The 14,996-nt window shown below is 38.5% G+C and overlaps 2 protein-coding genes across 4 annotated transcripts in view; both read left to right on the top strand.

Moving 5' to 3' along the window:
- Window positions 1–3,631: 3,631 nt before the first annotated feature.
- LOC142235513 (uncharacterized) lies at window positions 3,632–4,012 on the top strand. Its single transcript, XM_075306765.1, has one exon. The coding sequence runs from the start codon at window positions 3,632–3,634 to the stop codon at window positions 4,010–4,012; it is 381 nt and encodes a 126-aa protein (XP_075162880.1).
- A 981-nt stretch (window positions 4,013–4,993) lies between these two features.
- LOC142236990 (uncharacterized) overlaps window positions 4,994–14,996 on the top strand; it is a 144,030-nt gene continuing 134,027 nt past the window's right edge. The window contains exons 1-2 of one of the 3 annotated variants that reach the window (XM_075308274.1): window positions 4,994–5,182; window positions 5,242–5,335. In XM_075308274.1, coding sequence (XP_075164389.1) covers window positions 5,275–5,335 — 61 coding nt within the window. In that variant the 5' untranslated portion in view covers window positions 4,994–5,182; window positions 5,242–5,274. Of the gene's footprint in view, window positions 5,183–5,234; window positions 5,336–14,996 lie in introns of those variants that run through there. The other 2 variants (XM_075308273.1, XM_075308275.1) reach the window with 2 other exon arrangements.

Raw genomic sequence — 14,996 nt, 5'->3', positions numbered from 1 at the left:
ATTTTTCTTCCAATTTTCTAGAATTTTCTTCCATTTTTCTAGAATTTGCTTCCATTTGTAGGGCATTTTCTTTCAGCAATTTTCTAGAATTTTCTTCCATTTTTGTAGAATTCTCATCCATGATTTTTCTAGAGTTTTCTTCCATCATTTTGCTCAAAACATTGAGCATTGATGTGTAATCCACAACACTCGAAGCCACAGATAGAGTTTCTACACTGCTTGTATTGACGAGTATTGATTCATCAATGTCTTCCTTATAATCAAACTCATGCGTCGCAATGTCCATATTACGCCGTTCAAACTCTTCCAGTAGACGCTTTTGAAGCTGGGCCTTATTGCCTGTTGTCGGCAGCTCCAGTTTGCTCAATTCCTTTTTTAAGTCTTCCACTCGAAGCTCATTAAACTTCATTGTAGATTTTTTTCCGTTATTTCACTTCCGACACCAATTGTTACGTTTTTATATTTAGGCGTTTTTAATTACCCGACAGTTCTTTTAAATAACGACAATCTACAATTTATTTACTATGACTTCACACTTTACAATTCGTTCACACTGAAGTTATTCGTTTGACGCTTTAATTAAGACTGACTCGTTAGCAGCATGCGAGCGCTTTTATATATGACGGTGTGGCAATACGAGAGCATTCTGGTAGCACTACAATATTCTGGCAACGCCTGAACATTCTTAGACAATGCTAGAAGGATCTACGACCATTAAGTTGTTTACCTGGTGGCTGCCAAACACATACACACTCACACAGATATATGCTCGCATTACTACAACAACAACAATAATGACAATAGACAATGAGATGAAATGAGAATGCAGAATAACAAAGCAAAGGGGTTGCTATTCTATGAGAGAGTAAGAACTAACATTTCGGTAAGCAAACAAAAGAACATAAAAGAAATTCAGGAAAATACTAGAAAATGAATAGATGATTCCAACAAGTGATAGCGAAATTTTATCGTTACAATTTGAAATTTTAAATTAACGGAAACTAATTTAAATAAACTTATATCTATAATTATCAAATTCGTAACAATATTTTACATTATTAGAGAAAATGTGATGTCTGTATGTAAGCTCGCTGAATCTGGCCTTGAAGGGAATAAGGCCTCAATTGTAAAGGGCAACAAAAAACTTGCTACAGCTTATCTGAAAGGTAATTTGTACGAGTTGAAATTGCAACAGAAGAATATTTCAGCTTTAGGGTAGGTACTATGTTCGGTTTTCGAGTTGAAAACCACTTTATTTTCGCGATTACTTTTCCTTAAATAACCAAAATTATAAATGAAAAAAACTTATTCCTGTAAAGTGTTGCCGAAATCTAGAGGAACAAGAAACTACGCATCAATTGAGTTAATTTGTCTGCTTTATATTGAACTGTTTTAATAAAGTAACCACGAAAATTTCAACGCGAAAAGCGAACATAGTACTTACCTTTAGTTGCTAATCAAAATTAAACCGAATTGTGGCACAAACGTTTGGGACACATCGGTATTTCGGGACTTGAGTATTTAAAAAGATTGAATCTGATCAAGGCTGATGTAAACCCGAAAGAACAAAAGTTTTGCGACGTTTGTGTGGAAGCGAAGCAATCTCGCGATCCTTTTAACGGTAGTAGAACACGAGCTACAAGAGTTCTTGAAAGAATACACTCAGATGTATGCGGTCCCATTACTCCTGTTTCGTGGGACGGCTGCAAATATTTCGTGTCATTCATAGATGACTACACTCACATTGCTTGTCTATATTGTATCAAGAAGAAGTCGCAAGTTTTTAGCAAATTTAAAGAATATGAAGCAATGGTATCGGCAATGTTTCCAGGTTCAAAGATATCGAGTTTAACCATTGACCAGGGAAGGGAATATTTCTCAAATGAACAAAAGCAATGGTATAAAATGAAAGGTATACAAGTAGAAACTACCATAGCTTATTCTCCCCAACAGAACGGAGTTTCAGAGCGTTTTAACAGAACCGTTTCTGATAAAGTTCGGGCAATGTTAATAGACTCAGATGCCCCGAAGTATTTATGGAATGAAGCGGCTCTCTCTGCGGTATACATTATAAATCGTTGTATTACAAGAGCGGTAAGTAAAGATGTCACCTCCGCCGATCTTTGGTTTAGGGAAAAGCAAAATCTTAACAAAATCCGTGTGTTTGGTTGTAAAGCATTTGCTTGGATACCAGATGCCAAAAGACGAAAACTTGATCCCAAAGGAAAGAAAATGGCAATGATCGGATACGCTCCCAGTGGTTAACGTTTATGGGATTTTGAATTTAAAAAAGTGGTTTTGGCTCGTGATGTTAAATTTCATGAAATGTGCTACCCATTTAAAGAAAAACCTTCTGCTAAAGAAACCACTGTAATATGTACAAACTACCAATAAGGGAGGGAAGAAAGCGAAGGTGCTGGTGCCGATGTTGCTAACTTCGGAATATATGATGAAGGCTTTGGAAGAGAAGGCGAAGGTGTTAGTGCCGATGTTGATGACTTCGGGGGATATGATGAAGGCTTTGGAAGTGAACGAAATCTAAACCGTACAAGAGAAAGTCTTGAGCACACGTTCCAAACAGAGGAGATAACGGCAAGCAATGACGGCGAAACTGTAGATCAACAGCAAGATAATATACGAAGAAGTGGTCGACTCAGTAAAATGCCCTATAAGTTCTTAGATTACATAACTGGGTTAAACGCAGAACGAGTCAACAACAATATTCCGGAGAAATACGAGGAAATAGCTCATAGAGACGATAGCGAGATGTGACAAAAAGCTATAAAGGATGAACTACTTTCAATGAAGAAAAATCATGTCTGGCAATTGGTCAAGATTCCTCCCAATACAAAACTACTTAAATCAAGATGGGTATTTCGTATAAAAGAGGACGAAAATGGTAATTTGAGTAAACACAAAGCCAGGTTGGTTGTAAAGGGCTACCATAAACAGTATGGAATAGATTATTTGGATATTTATGCGCCTGTAGCAAAGTTATGTACGTTAAGAATAGTCCTGGCAGTCGGGGTGCACCATGGTTACCAGTTCCATCAACTGGATGTGAAAACGGCTTTCCTCCATGGTGACCTGAAGGAAGATTTATTCATGGAACTCCCTGAAGGTGTGAATAAGAATAATGGTATGTGCTGCAAATTAACCAAATCGTTGTATGGCCTCAAGCAAGCACCAAAATGCTGGAACGATAAGTTTAATAACTTCATAACTTCATTAGGGTTCACGCGTTCAAAACACGATTACTGCCTGTATGTTAAAGTAGATAAAAAGGCTCGTGTTATACTATACTTGGTCTTATACGTCGATGATTTACTCATTGTTGGGAATAATGTGGAAAGTATTACCAATCTGAAAACGAGCCTTGCGAATAATTTCGAGATGTCTGATTGTGGCCTTTTAAAACATTTTCTTGGAATGAAGTTTATTTATGAGAAAGGAAAACTGATAATATCACAAGAATCTAGTATTAGAAAGTTGCTTGAAACATTTGGATTGGCAGAATGTAACTATGTCAAGACGCCAATGGAGAAGGGTTACAACTTCAATTAAGTGCGGAAGAGCAAAAATTAAATCAGCCCTATCGCGAGTTATTGGGAAGCTTGATGTACTTGATGCTATGTACAAGGCCGGATATTTGTTATCAAGTCGATATCTAGGCAGATTCCAACAGAACCCATCTGAACTGCATTGGCAACATTTAAAAAGAATAGCTAGATATCTAAAAGGTACGATTCCCATGAAGTTAGCCTTCAATAAACAAAATTCTGAGGCAGTTATTGGCTATGCGGATGCTGATTGGGCTTCAGATACAACCGACAGGAAGTCAGTCAGGGGATACATTTTCAAAATTTATGGTTGTTCCGTCTCATGGGGTAGTAAGAAACACCAAACCGTTGCAACATCGTCTTCGGAAGCTGAATACGTTGCTTTAAGCTTTGCAACTGCCGTAGCAATTTGGATCAGGGGGGTAATGCAAGACTTGCACGAAATAAATTAATCTTATGCAATAAAAATTTTCGAGGACAATAGAGGATGCATTGGAATAGCAAGCAATTTGGAAAGCAAGCGCGTTAAACACATAGATATAAAACACCATTTCGTAAGAGACAACGTAATGAATGGGGTTGTAAAAATAGAGCCAATCAAAACCGATATGCAACTTGCGGATATATTTACCAAATCTACAGATGCAAACCATTTCTTCAAGATTTGCAAGGATATTGGATTAATTGATTGAGAGGGGGTATTGTAATACTTGTTACAATCAATAGAGGTTTCAATTATTTCTTAATTGAAATAGGCCTTGCATTTTCTACATGTTTTTTGTTTTTAAATATTTTTTTCATTCTGAAAAATCCCGTATAGAGAATAAATACAATTTGTTTTTCCTTGTCAAAAACTTTTAATAAATTCGTTGTGTGTTTCAATTACAATAATAGGTTTAATAAGATTATTATTTACCAATTGGTATTGTTCTGTATTATGTAGTGTAGTGTATTATTATATATTTTATTTTGATGAAAATGAATAAATTATACAAACTTCATAGAATTTTGGCTTTGACTTTCAATTTGATGTGGGGATATCATTCATACAAATTTAGGTTGAAAAGTATTTGCAACGATGTTAATTTTGAATTTGACTCGCATCGAAAATTGTTTGACAAATTATTGAGTAGCGATGCATTTCAATTTGAGGATAACACTTGAGATATTATTGCTAATGTGTTGAATTTCACTGTTGAGGGTAACGTCTGTTTTTTGTTGAGAACGCAATTTTCTCAACAATTTCTCAACTTGAATATTACACTAATCCTTTGAAAAAATGTTTGAAAAATTGTTGAAATTTAGCAATTTTCAAACGTTGTTTTTTTGGGTTTTGTGTCTAGTGCGAGCGGGCTATAATAATGTGAACGACGTTTTATGATAGTTTTCTATCTCTGGGTCACCCTGTAATTTTGAATTCTATTAATTCTAAAATTAGAAACATCGCTATTAGAACGGTGGCTACATAATCATTTAGTGCTGAAAACAAAAAAAAATAAATAAATAAACCGATTACATGCTTTGTAGGAATTTGGAAATAGTAGACGCATATGGAAAAATAAAGTAATTTTTAATTTATATAAAAGATTTAGTATTGCTAGAAGACATTGGTAGCACGATAGGTATGTATAATATTTATTTTAATTCTTTATTTGATGCATATCAATTTTCTAGGTTTTAGTCATTTTTATTGGCAAAACATATCTGGCAAAATATGATGCCATTAATTCTAGTTCAATCATTTGGTCAGCCAGGAGGCAGAGATATTATTAAAGGTATGCTATGTCTATGTGCTGAATTTTAACTAATCTTTGTTTATACATAACATTACGAAAACGACTATTGCGCTAAAATGTAATCCAATGAGGTTCCTTCAAATGTATTTTGCAATGCTTATTTTTTGTTGGTTGTGGATTTTTAATGGTGATGTTGTTCTCATTCTTTTTCCTGGACTTTTTGCATTCCCGGGAAAGCGGGAATTTTTTTTCCCGGGATCCCGGTCAAAGGGAAATTTGCTTTGATGTGGAATACATTTAGACATTTGAATAAATTAAATAGCCTAAAGCTACGGTTATAAAGCGCTCTCTGGACAACTAACAATATATATTATGTTGCTCTCTTACATCAGCCATGAATCATACTAAAATACGAAATATTTTGTAATACAAAACATTTTACAATGGTTAAGGCAGTCTCTTTCGGTATAGTTTTCGGAAGAACACTATTAATATAGTGGGATTTTTTGTAACACCAAAAAAAGTGTTTGGAAATGAAAGAAACTTATTTCGATTTCACCATCGTTAAACGGGGTCAATAAATGCACATGTTCAGTCAATATTCCCAAAAGGGAAACACTACCATGTAATACGACATTCACATTACACTTCCAAAATCCACTTTTTTTTATCGAGCGGTCCCATCGCCCACTTTCCCGCCCCTTCCGACCGTGAGGGCCTCATCTCCATGACGTAGGGACAGCGTACACACCATCCTCCGGATCATGGCGGGGTGGAGGCAGAGGGATTTGACCAGCTACAGAGAATGACTCATCAGCCGGCTATATTAGGTTAGGTTAGGTTAAAGTGGCAGCCCGATAAAGATTCAGGCTCACTTAGACTATTCAGTCCATTGTGATACCACATTAACTAAAAGTACCTATGACATATGGGCACTTCTAGTTTTAACCGCTGAACCTTCTCGATTATTTTCTTCTGTTGAACCAACCAGATTGTTCCAAAAACATTAGCAGACTGCTTAAGTTAACGTTTTCCAGGTCCGCCAGTAATCTGAAGCTATATGCCCCTAAAATTTGCTTACGCCTTACACAAAATGCAGGACACTCACACAAGAGGTGTTTTATTGATTCCTTTTCCTCCGCATCATGACAGCTCATACAATAGTCATTATACTTCGCACCAATAGCTTTTGCAAAATCGCCTATCAGGCAGCGACCCGTTATAGCAGATATCAGGAGTGATACCTGATGTCTCGAGAACATTAGCATATCTAGTGTGCGGTTTAAGTTGAAATGGGACCATATTTGCTTGGTGTCGTTACAACCCTTGCAATTCTCCCATGGAACATTTGCCATCATAACAGCCTTCTCACGCAGTATGAGCTTGCAGGTAGCTAGGGGCATACCAACAAATTATAGTTCCTCTGGAATATGTAAGGTAGTCCCTAGCCTTGCCAACTCAACCGCTTCGCAGTTCCCCGGTATGTTCCTATGGCCAGGCACCCATATTAGGTGAATATTGTACTGCTCAGCCATCTCATTCAGAGATTTGCGGCAGTCGATGGCCGTTTTCGAGTTGAGGAACACAGGGTCCAAGGATTTTATTGCAGGTTGACTGTCTGAGTATATATTAATGCCCACATTTTTTGGAACATTACTTCTCAGCCAATTCGCCACATCTCTTATTGCTAATATTTCAGCCTATAAAACACTACAGTGATTAGGTAATCTTTTCGCTATTCGAAGTTTCAGATCATTAGAATATACTCCGAACCCCACTTGTCCATCCAATTTGGAGCCATCAGTGAAGAAATCTATATATTCTTTATTCCCCGGGGTCTGTGTGCACCACGCCTCACTGGTGGGGATTAGAGTCTCAAACTTTTTGTCGAAAAGTGGACTCGCCAAAGTGTAATCCACTACGTTAGGCACATCTGGCATTATTTTGAGGACCGAACTGTGACCGTAACTTTTTTCCGACCACAGCGATAGCTCGCGCAACCGCACAGCCGTTGTTGCAGCTGACTGTTTGGTCAAAATGTCTAAAGGCAATAGATGCAGCATGGCATTAAGGGAATTTGTTCCTGTCTTGCTGAATGCGCCTGAAATACACAAATACGCCATACTCTGAACTTTATCTAAACAAGTCGGTTTCTGAAGTGCCGGCCACCAGACTACAACACCATATAGCATTATAGGTCTAACCACTGCCGTGTATAGCCAATGCACAATTTTTGGTTTTAGTCCCCACTTTTTTCCTATTGCCTTTTTGCACGAGTACAAAGCTACCGTTGCTTTTCTCGCCCTTTCTTCAATATTAACCTTAAAGTTCAGCTTCCTGTCCAAAATAACGCCAAGGTATTTTGCACACTCACCAAAGGGAACTTCAATACTCCCTAAGGAAATAGGCCTAACCGTGGGAGTTTTGCGATCTTTGCAGTACATGACTAATTCTGTCTTTGCAGGATTTACCCCAAGACCATTGTCTTTCGCCCATTTCTCAGTCATCCGGAGGGCCCTCTGAATAATATCTCTGATTGTGGATGGGAATTTTCCCCTGACTGCCAGAGACACATCATCTGCGTATGCCACCACTTTAGAGGTGATAGAACTCCTCCTTGGGGAGTGCCTCTGTTCACATACCTTTGTATGTTTGCTTGTCCTAGTGTGGCTGAAATACGTCTCTTCATTAGCAGTTCGTCTAACAGCCTGAGTATACATGGATCAACATTCAGAGTTGTCAGTCCATTTAATATCGAGCTCGGATGGACATTATTGAACGCCCCTTCGATGTCTAGAAGCGCCAAGATTTTGTATTCTTTGACAGATAGTGAGCTTTCAATAAAGCTGACTAGTTCATGTAATGCGGTAGACCTGCCCTTCGAGTAAGCATGCTGTCGTTTCGAGAACAAACTTGAATCGATGCTAGATCTAAGATAAATATCTATCATCCTCTCCAGCGTCTTAAATAGGAATGAGGATAAGGTGATTGGTCGGAAATCCTTCGCCCTCGAGTGAGAGGCTTTCCCGCTTTAGGTATGAAAACGACTTTTGTTTCCCTCCACTTTCCTGGGATATATTATAAGTTGATACATCCTTTATATATCGCCGACAACCAGGGGATAATTTTGTCAGTTACTGCTTGTAACTCCGCCTCATATTACTTAATTCCGTAGACCACCATGGTGGTCGATTTTTCCCCTTTGGCTCCCCTCTAGGGCATGCAGCTTTCAGTGAGATGTTGAAGGCCTTAGTAATCCGCTCCACTGCGTGTTCGATATCTTGCACATTTCTCATATTTGTCTCTGTTATTTCCGGTATCATCATATTGAACGATTCCCTATACCTATTCCAGTCAGCTTTCCTAACATTTGGCGGAAATATGGTCTTGGTGATATGAACATCAAATTTGAAACTGATGTAGCGATGATCTGAGAAGCTGTGTTCACTTAAAACCTGCCACTCAGATATCATTTCATTCAGTTCATGCGAGACCAAGGTGATGTCCAAAACCTCTTGCCTGTTTTTAGTGACAAAGGTTGGGGCATCTCCCTTGTTGCAAACTACCAGATTAGTACGCAAAATAAACTCTATTAGCGACTCTCCCTTTGCATACTAATCACTACTTCCCCATATACTATGATGTGCATTCACATCGCATCCCATAATGAGTTTCGTCTTTGTTTTCAGTGACTCCACCACTAAGGTCTTAACGGCACATGGAGGCATCTCCCTGTCATGTCCCATGTACACCGAAGATACCCAATATTTGCATTTGGCTATTTCTAAACTGGCAACGACAGTGTCTGTATTGCACATTGAAGGAAGCAGAAACAAGTTGAGCTCGTTTTTAGCAATTATACAGGCTCGATTTACATCATTACTAGTATATTGCAATAGTTTGAACCCCGGAGTACTTAATTCACATATTTTGTTTCTATAAACATATGGTTCTTGAATAAGAACTATATCTATGTCCCCTTTCATCAGGAGAACTTTTAAGGCAGCACATGCAGCCTTACAATGATGAAGATTTATCTGGAGGATCCGTAGGACCATCGAGATTTTCAACAACCGTCACATCAGCCGCTTCAATCGAGTCATCAATAATGTCCTCTTCAGAGATCTCGGTGACTCTCGCAATAACCATAGGTTCAACTTTGGTGAGTTCTGAGGCAATAGAAACCTCCTCTCGCATACGGTGTCTATCCATGTCTTCAATTTTGGTATCTCCCTCGACTTCGCAAGAGGATCCGCTTTCTTCTGATTCAGACAGAGGCTTGTCCATTTCTGAATCCTTTAGCTGATCGTTTTTATATACCTTCATTTGTATATAATGAAAGCCATAACATACACGGCCCTGAGACTTTGCTAGATGTGGCAAAGACTGAGTGTTCAATATAAACACTGCATGCCGTCTTGGTCCATCCACTTCATCCAAACGGCCAACCTTCCAATCAGCTGTTGGAAGATCTGGATTGCATCGTTTCAGTCTATTTAAAATAGATTCAGGGTCAGAAGGGTTTGCAGGTATCCACGCATGTGCTCTAGGTCTAGCCGGTATGTCTTTCTTCTCGACTAACTCTAGAGCAGCTCCTTCCCAAACTTCACCAATTAGTATCAGAGCAGCTTTAAAACATTCTATAGACCTATGGTCCTCAAATGCGACTAGCTTAAATCGTCCTTGATACCAACAAGCCTCTTGGTGTCGAGGATCTGGACCGGGAAACTTTTCCAGCACTTGTGAGTAGACGACAGACAGAGCATTCTCAATTTCCCCCCATTTTTGCTTTGGAACACAAGGCTGTCTTTAGCAACTGAGGCAAACGATCTTTGATCCCTTTTGGACGATGGCAGCTCATGCGGTGATCGTTCCATTTTTCCAGCCTCAAGAATTCCTTGAGCCCATTTTAAGGAATCGCTTTGTTTAGCCGACAGCGTGCTTGGGTCGACTGATCCTAACTTCTTTAGGATAAACAAAGCTATTCTGCGTTCCTTGAATCTCTTTCGTGAGGGATTACCTCCTTTTGATGTCGTTACCTTAGAAAAAGTACGACTTGTCAAAGTGTCGCCACCTGTGGACCCGTCTACAGGTCGACTAGCCGGGTATATTAAAACACAAGATCAAATATTAGGTTATTCGATAAAACTAATGTATTAGTTATCCAAATATGCTAAAATTCTAGACTTCATAATATCAATACTAAGGTTAGTGTCAACTAGATGATAGATTGAATTAAAAATAATGCACATCCTACGAATAGGCTCCACAGAAATCAATGTAAAGAAACTGGTAATTCCTAGATGCCATAAAAGGAACATTTATCCTAATCCTAAATATCAATTCCGAGCATGGAATCCCCACTAACTAACCTATACGTCATCATGGAGCTCAACATCGTCCGTCGGCTCCTAAGAGTAGGCAAATTAATCAGCTTCAATCTAGAATGTTTAACTTGATTTCAGTTGTCGTATGCCCTATAAATAACGGCTTTAAACCAATTTTAATAGATTTGAAGACTAATGTATATAAGGTATAAATTTGAAATTAAAGTAACTATCTTAGAAAAGGTTGGAATTTTCGTATTCCATAAAAAACATCCTTGCAATAATTATGAAATTTTGAAATTATGCAATTGCCGACGTGGGGTTTTAAAGGTTTACTCAGTCTACCAGTCTATCGGAATGTCGGTTTACAGAAATATGACAATCATAAATTAGGAAGTGCAAACTTCTTTTTAACAATTTAGAGCCCGTTGGATTCTGGATTGGAACCTACGACTATGTATGTTCCACAACTACTACGACTTGGTACCATAGTTATTCACATTACACTTTCAAATTCCACTTTAACTAGATTTCAACTGTCATTTGCCATATAAAACCCTCTATTATATATAAAATATTGTAAATAAAATGTCCCGGGTATTCCCGCACTTCACTCCCGGGAAAACGGTAGCGAAAAATAGCAATTTCCCGGGATCCCGTTCACGGAAAAACTCCTATTGATCTGTTATAGAACGATGCCAGCTTTTGATGCTTCAGAACCAAGGCTGGGTGTGAGTGATGAAGTGAAATGCTGATACAGTATCGAGAGAAAATATTGATATTCAATCCATGTAATTAACAACGTATTTTCCTTTTTTCTATATCTATGGTAACAATATCAAGGAATGAAAAACAATTTAACAATATAATCAAATATATTAATAAATATCAATTTATTTCAATTATAAATTTCGTAAGAGATTTCTAGAGATTAATGTTTTTAGTAGCGAGAAGTATTATGATACTTGAAGAAATCGAAATTCCCTCTAATCGATACAAATTTAGAACAATCGAGGATAGTGTGTAGAGCATAAGGTAATATAATTCACCATTCTTTAAGTCCGCAAAATTTCATTGAAATCGATTAATCCGAATCAGCCCAGTGTTACCATATGGTCACATGTAAAATAACTCGATTTTTTTCGTGTTGTACGAACACAAATCGTACCCAATGTGACCATATGGTCACACCCTATATCTTTCGATCTGAAAGGGCAAAATGAAAAAAAAAAATTGATTTATAATCCCTAGGACCTACATAAATGCCCTATGAAATATTCCGAAAAATTAAAAAAAAAAAGTTCTGGGTCGATTCGGGTTAAGATTTAGATATAGCTCCCATATTTATCAACCGATCATACTCAAATTTGGATAACTCTAATCTTCTATAGTACTGACTTTTTCGACTTTTTGACTTTCCAAAGGTTATTTCATGGCTTTATATTAGGTAACTGAGCAGGCCAGCCAAGCATCCACAATTTTTCTTCGGAAATCTATTATTTCACTACCTTAGGTTAGGTTAGGTAAAAGTGGCAGCCCGATTAAGATCCAGGCTCACTTACACTATTCAGTCCATTGTGATACCACATTAACTAAAAGTACCTATTACATATGGACACTTCTAGTTTTAACCGCTGAACCTTCTCGATTATATTCTGCTTTTGAACCAACCAGATTGTTCCAAAAACATTAGCAGACTGCTTAAGTTAACGTTTTCCAGGTCCGCCAGTAATCTGAAGCTATATGCCCCTAAAATTTGCTTACGCCTTACACAAAATGCAGGACACTCACACAAGAGGTGTTTTATTGATTCCTTTTCCTCCGCATCATGACAGCTCATACAATTAATGACTATTGTATGTACTTCGCACCAATAGTTTTTGCAAAATCGCCTATCAGGCAGCGACCCGTTATAGCAGATATCAGGAGTGATATCTGGCGTCTCGAGAACACTAGCATATCTAGTGTGCGGTTTAAGTTTAAATGGGGCCATATTTGCTTGGTGTCGTTACAACCCTTGCAATTCTCCCATCGAACATTTGCCATCATGACAGCCTTCTCACGCAGTATGAGCTTGCAGGTAGCCAGATGCATACCAACAGATTCTAGTTCCCCTGAAATATGTAAGGTAGTTCCTAGCCTTGCTAGCTCATCTGCTTCGATGTTCCCCGGTGGCCAGGCACCCATATTAGGTGAATATTGTGCTGCTCAGCCATCTCATTGAGAGATTTGCGGCAGTCGATGGCCGTTTTCGAGTTGAGGAACACAGAGTCCAAGGATTTTATTGCAGGTGGACTGTCTGAGTATATATTAATGCCAATTACTTCTCAGCCAATTCACCACTTCTCTTATTGCTAATATTTCAGCCTGAAAAACACTACAGTGATCAGGTAATCTTTTCGCTATTCGAAGTTCCATATCTTTAGAATATACTCCGAAACCCACTTGGCCATCCAATTTGGAGCCATCAGTGTAGAAATCTATATATCTTTTATTCCCCGGGGTCCGTGTACACCACGCCTCACTGTTGGGAATTAGAGTCTCAAACTTATTGTCGAAGAGTGGTCACGCCAAAGTGTAATCCACTACGTTAGGCACATCTGGCATTATTTTGAGGACCGAACTGTGACCGTAACTTTTTTCCGGCCACAGCGATAGCTCGCGCAACCGCACAGCCGTTGTTGCAGCTGACTGTTTGGCAAAATGTCTAAAGGCAACAGATGCAGTATGACATTAAGGGAATTTGTTCCTGTCTTGCTGAATGCACCTGAGATACACAAGCACGCCATACGCTGAACTTTATCTAAACTTGTTGGCTGGTGAAGTGCCGGCCACCAGACTACAACACCATATAGCATGTTAGGTCTAACCACTGCCGTGTATAGCCAATGCACAATTTTTGGTTTAGTCCTCACTTTTTCCCTATTGCCTTTTTGCACGAGTATAAAGCTACCGTTGCTTTCCTCGCCCTTTCTTCAATATTAAGCTTAAAATTCAGCTTCCTGTCCAAAATAACGCCAAGGTATTTTGCACACTCACTAAAGGGAATTTCAATACCCCCTAAGGAAATGGGCCTAACCGTGGGAGTTTTGCGATCTTTGCAGTACATGACTAGTTCTGTCTTTGCAGGATTTACCCCAAGACCATTATCTTTCGCCCATTTCTCAGTCATCCGGAAGGCTCTCTGTATAATGTCTCTAACTGTTGATGGGAATTTTCCCCTGACTGCTAGCGCCACATCATCTGCGTATGCCACCACTTGTATCCTTTCTTTTTCTAGGGAAACCAGAAGGTCGTTTATAGCAACATTCCAAAGAAGAGGTGATAGAACTCCTCCTTGGGGAGTGCCTCTGTTCACATACCATTGTATGTTTGCTTGTCCTAGTGTGGCTGAAATGCGTCTCTTAGAAGTTCGTCTAACAGCCTAAGTATATCTGGATCAACATTCAGAGTTGTCAGTCCATTTAATATTGAGCTCGGATGGACGTTATTGAACGCCCCTTCGATGTCTAGAAACGCCACGATTGTGTATTCTTTGACAGATAGTGAGCTTTCAATAAAGCTGACTAGTTCATGTAATGCGGTCTCAGTAGACCTGCCCTTCGAGTATGCATGTTGTCGTTTCGACAGCAAACTTGAATCGATGCTAGTTCTAAGATAAATATCTATCATCCTCTCCAGAGTCTTAAGTAGGAATGAGGATAAGCTGATTGGTCGGAAATCCTTCGCCCTCGAGTGAGAGGCTTTTCCCGCTTTAAGGTGGATGAATAAAAATGGGGGGATGGAGCAGGGTCTAATGAGCACCGATGGTGGACAGTATAGAGAGCTGGACACAACGCTCCAAGATTGTAGTTGTGTTTGTGGACTGTAGTTGGAATCCCAGAGAAAGATAGCTCCCACAAGCGAGATGTTAAATACTTGGTGGATGTTAAATACTGTCAAGCAGAAGAGTTTAGTTATATTGTTAGGAAATGATATCTCGAGCAATGAGGTATCGTAACCCAACACAATAAGTAAACCCAAGTAGAGGTAAACACAAGTGGGTCAGATTTCAATTTACAATTTATTTTAAGATGATCAACTCTCACCTAGTGGCCTGGGTCACGGCTTACAACAAACGGAAAGATTGTATCTTTCCCACTAACTAAGAAACCTATCAACTTCATATATTTTTATTTTTAGAACATTCTGAAGTTTTAACGATTTTTTGACATTCCTGTCGATACTTGTTTTGGTATATGTATATCGTTTTCAAATTCAATGACTTTCAAATTGTATTTACGTTACATTTTAAGCTAACATAATTCATTCAAATTCATTAAAATCCAATCAAATTTCTATATATAATAACTAAGGCTAAACAGCCATGTTTA

The sequence above is a fragment of the Haematobia irritans genome, chromosome 4 (assembly GCF_050003625.1).
Source record: "Haematobia irritans isolate KBUSLIRL chromosome 4, ASM5000362v1, whole genome shotgun sequence".
NCBI classification, from domain to species: Eukaryota; Metazoa; Arthropoda; class Insecta; order Diptera; family Muscidae; genus Haematobia; species Haematobia irritans.
This window is presented reverse-complemented; position numbering and strand designations above follow the sequence as displayed.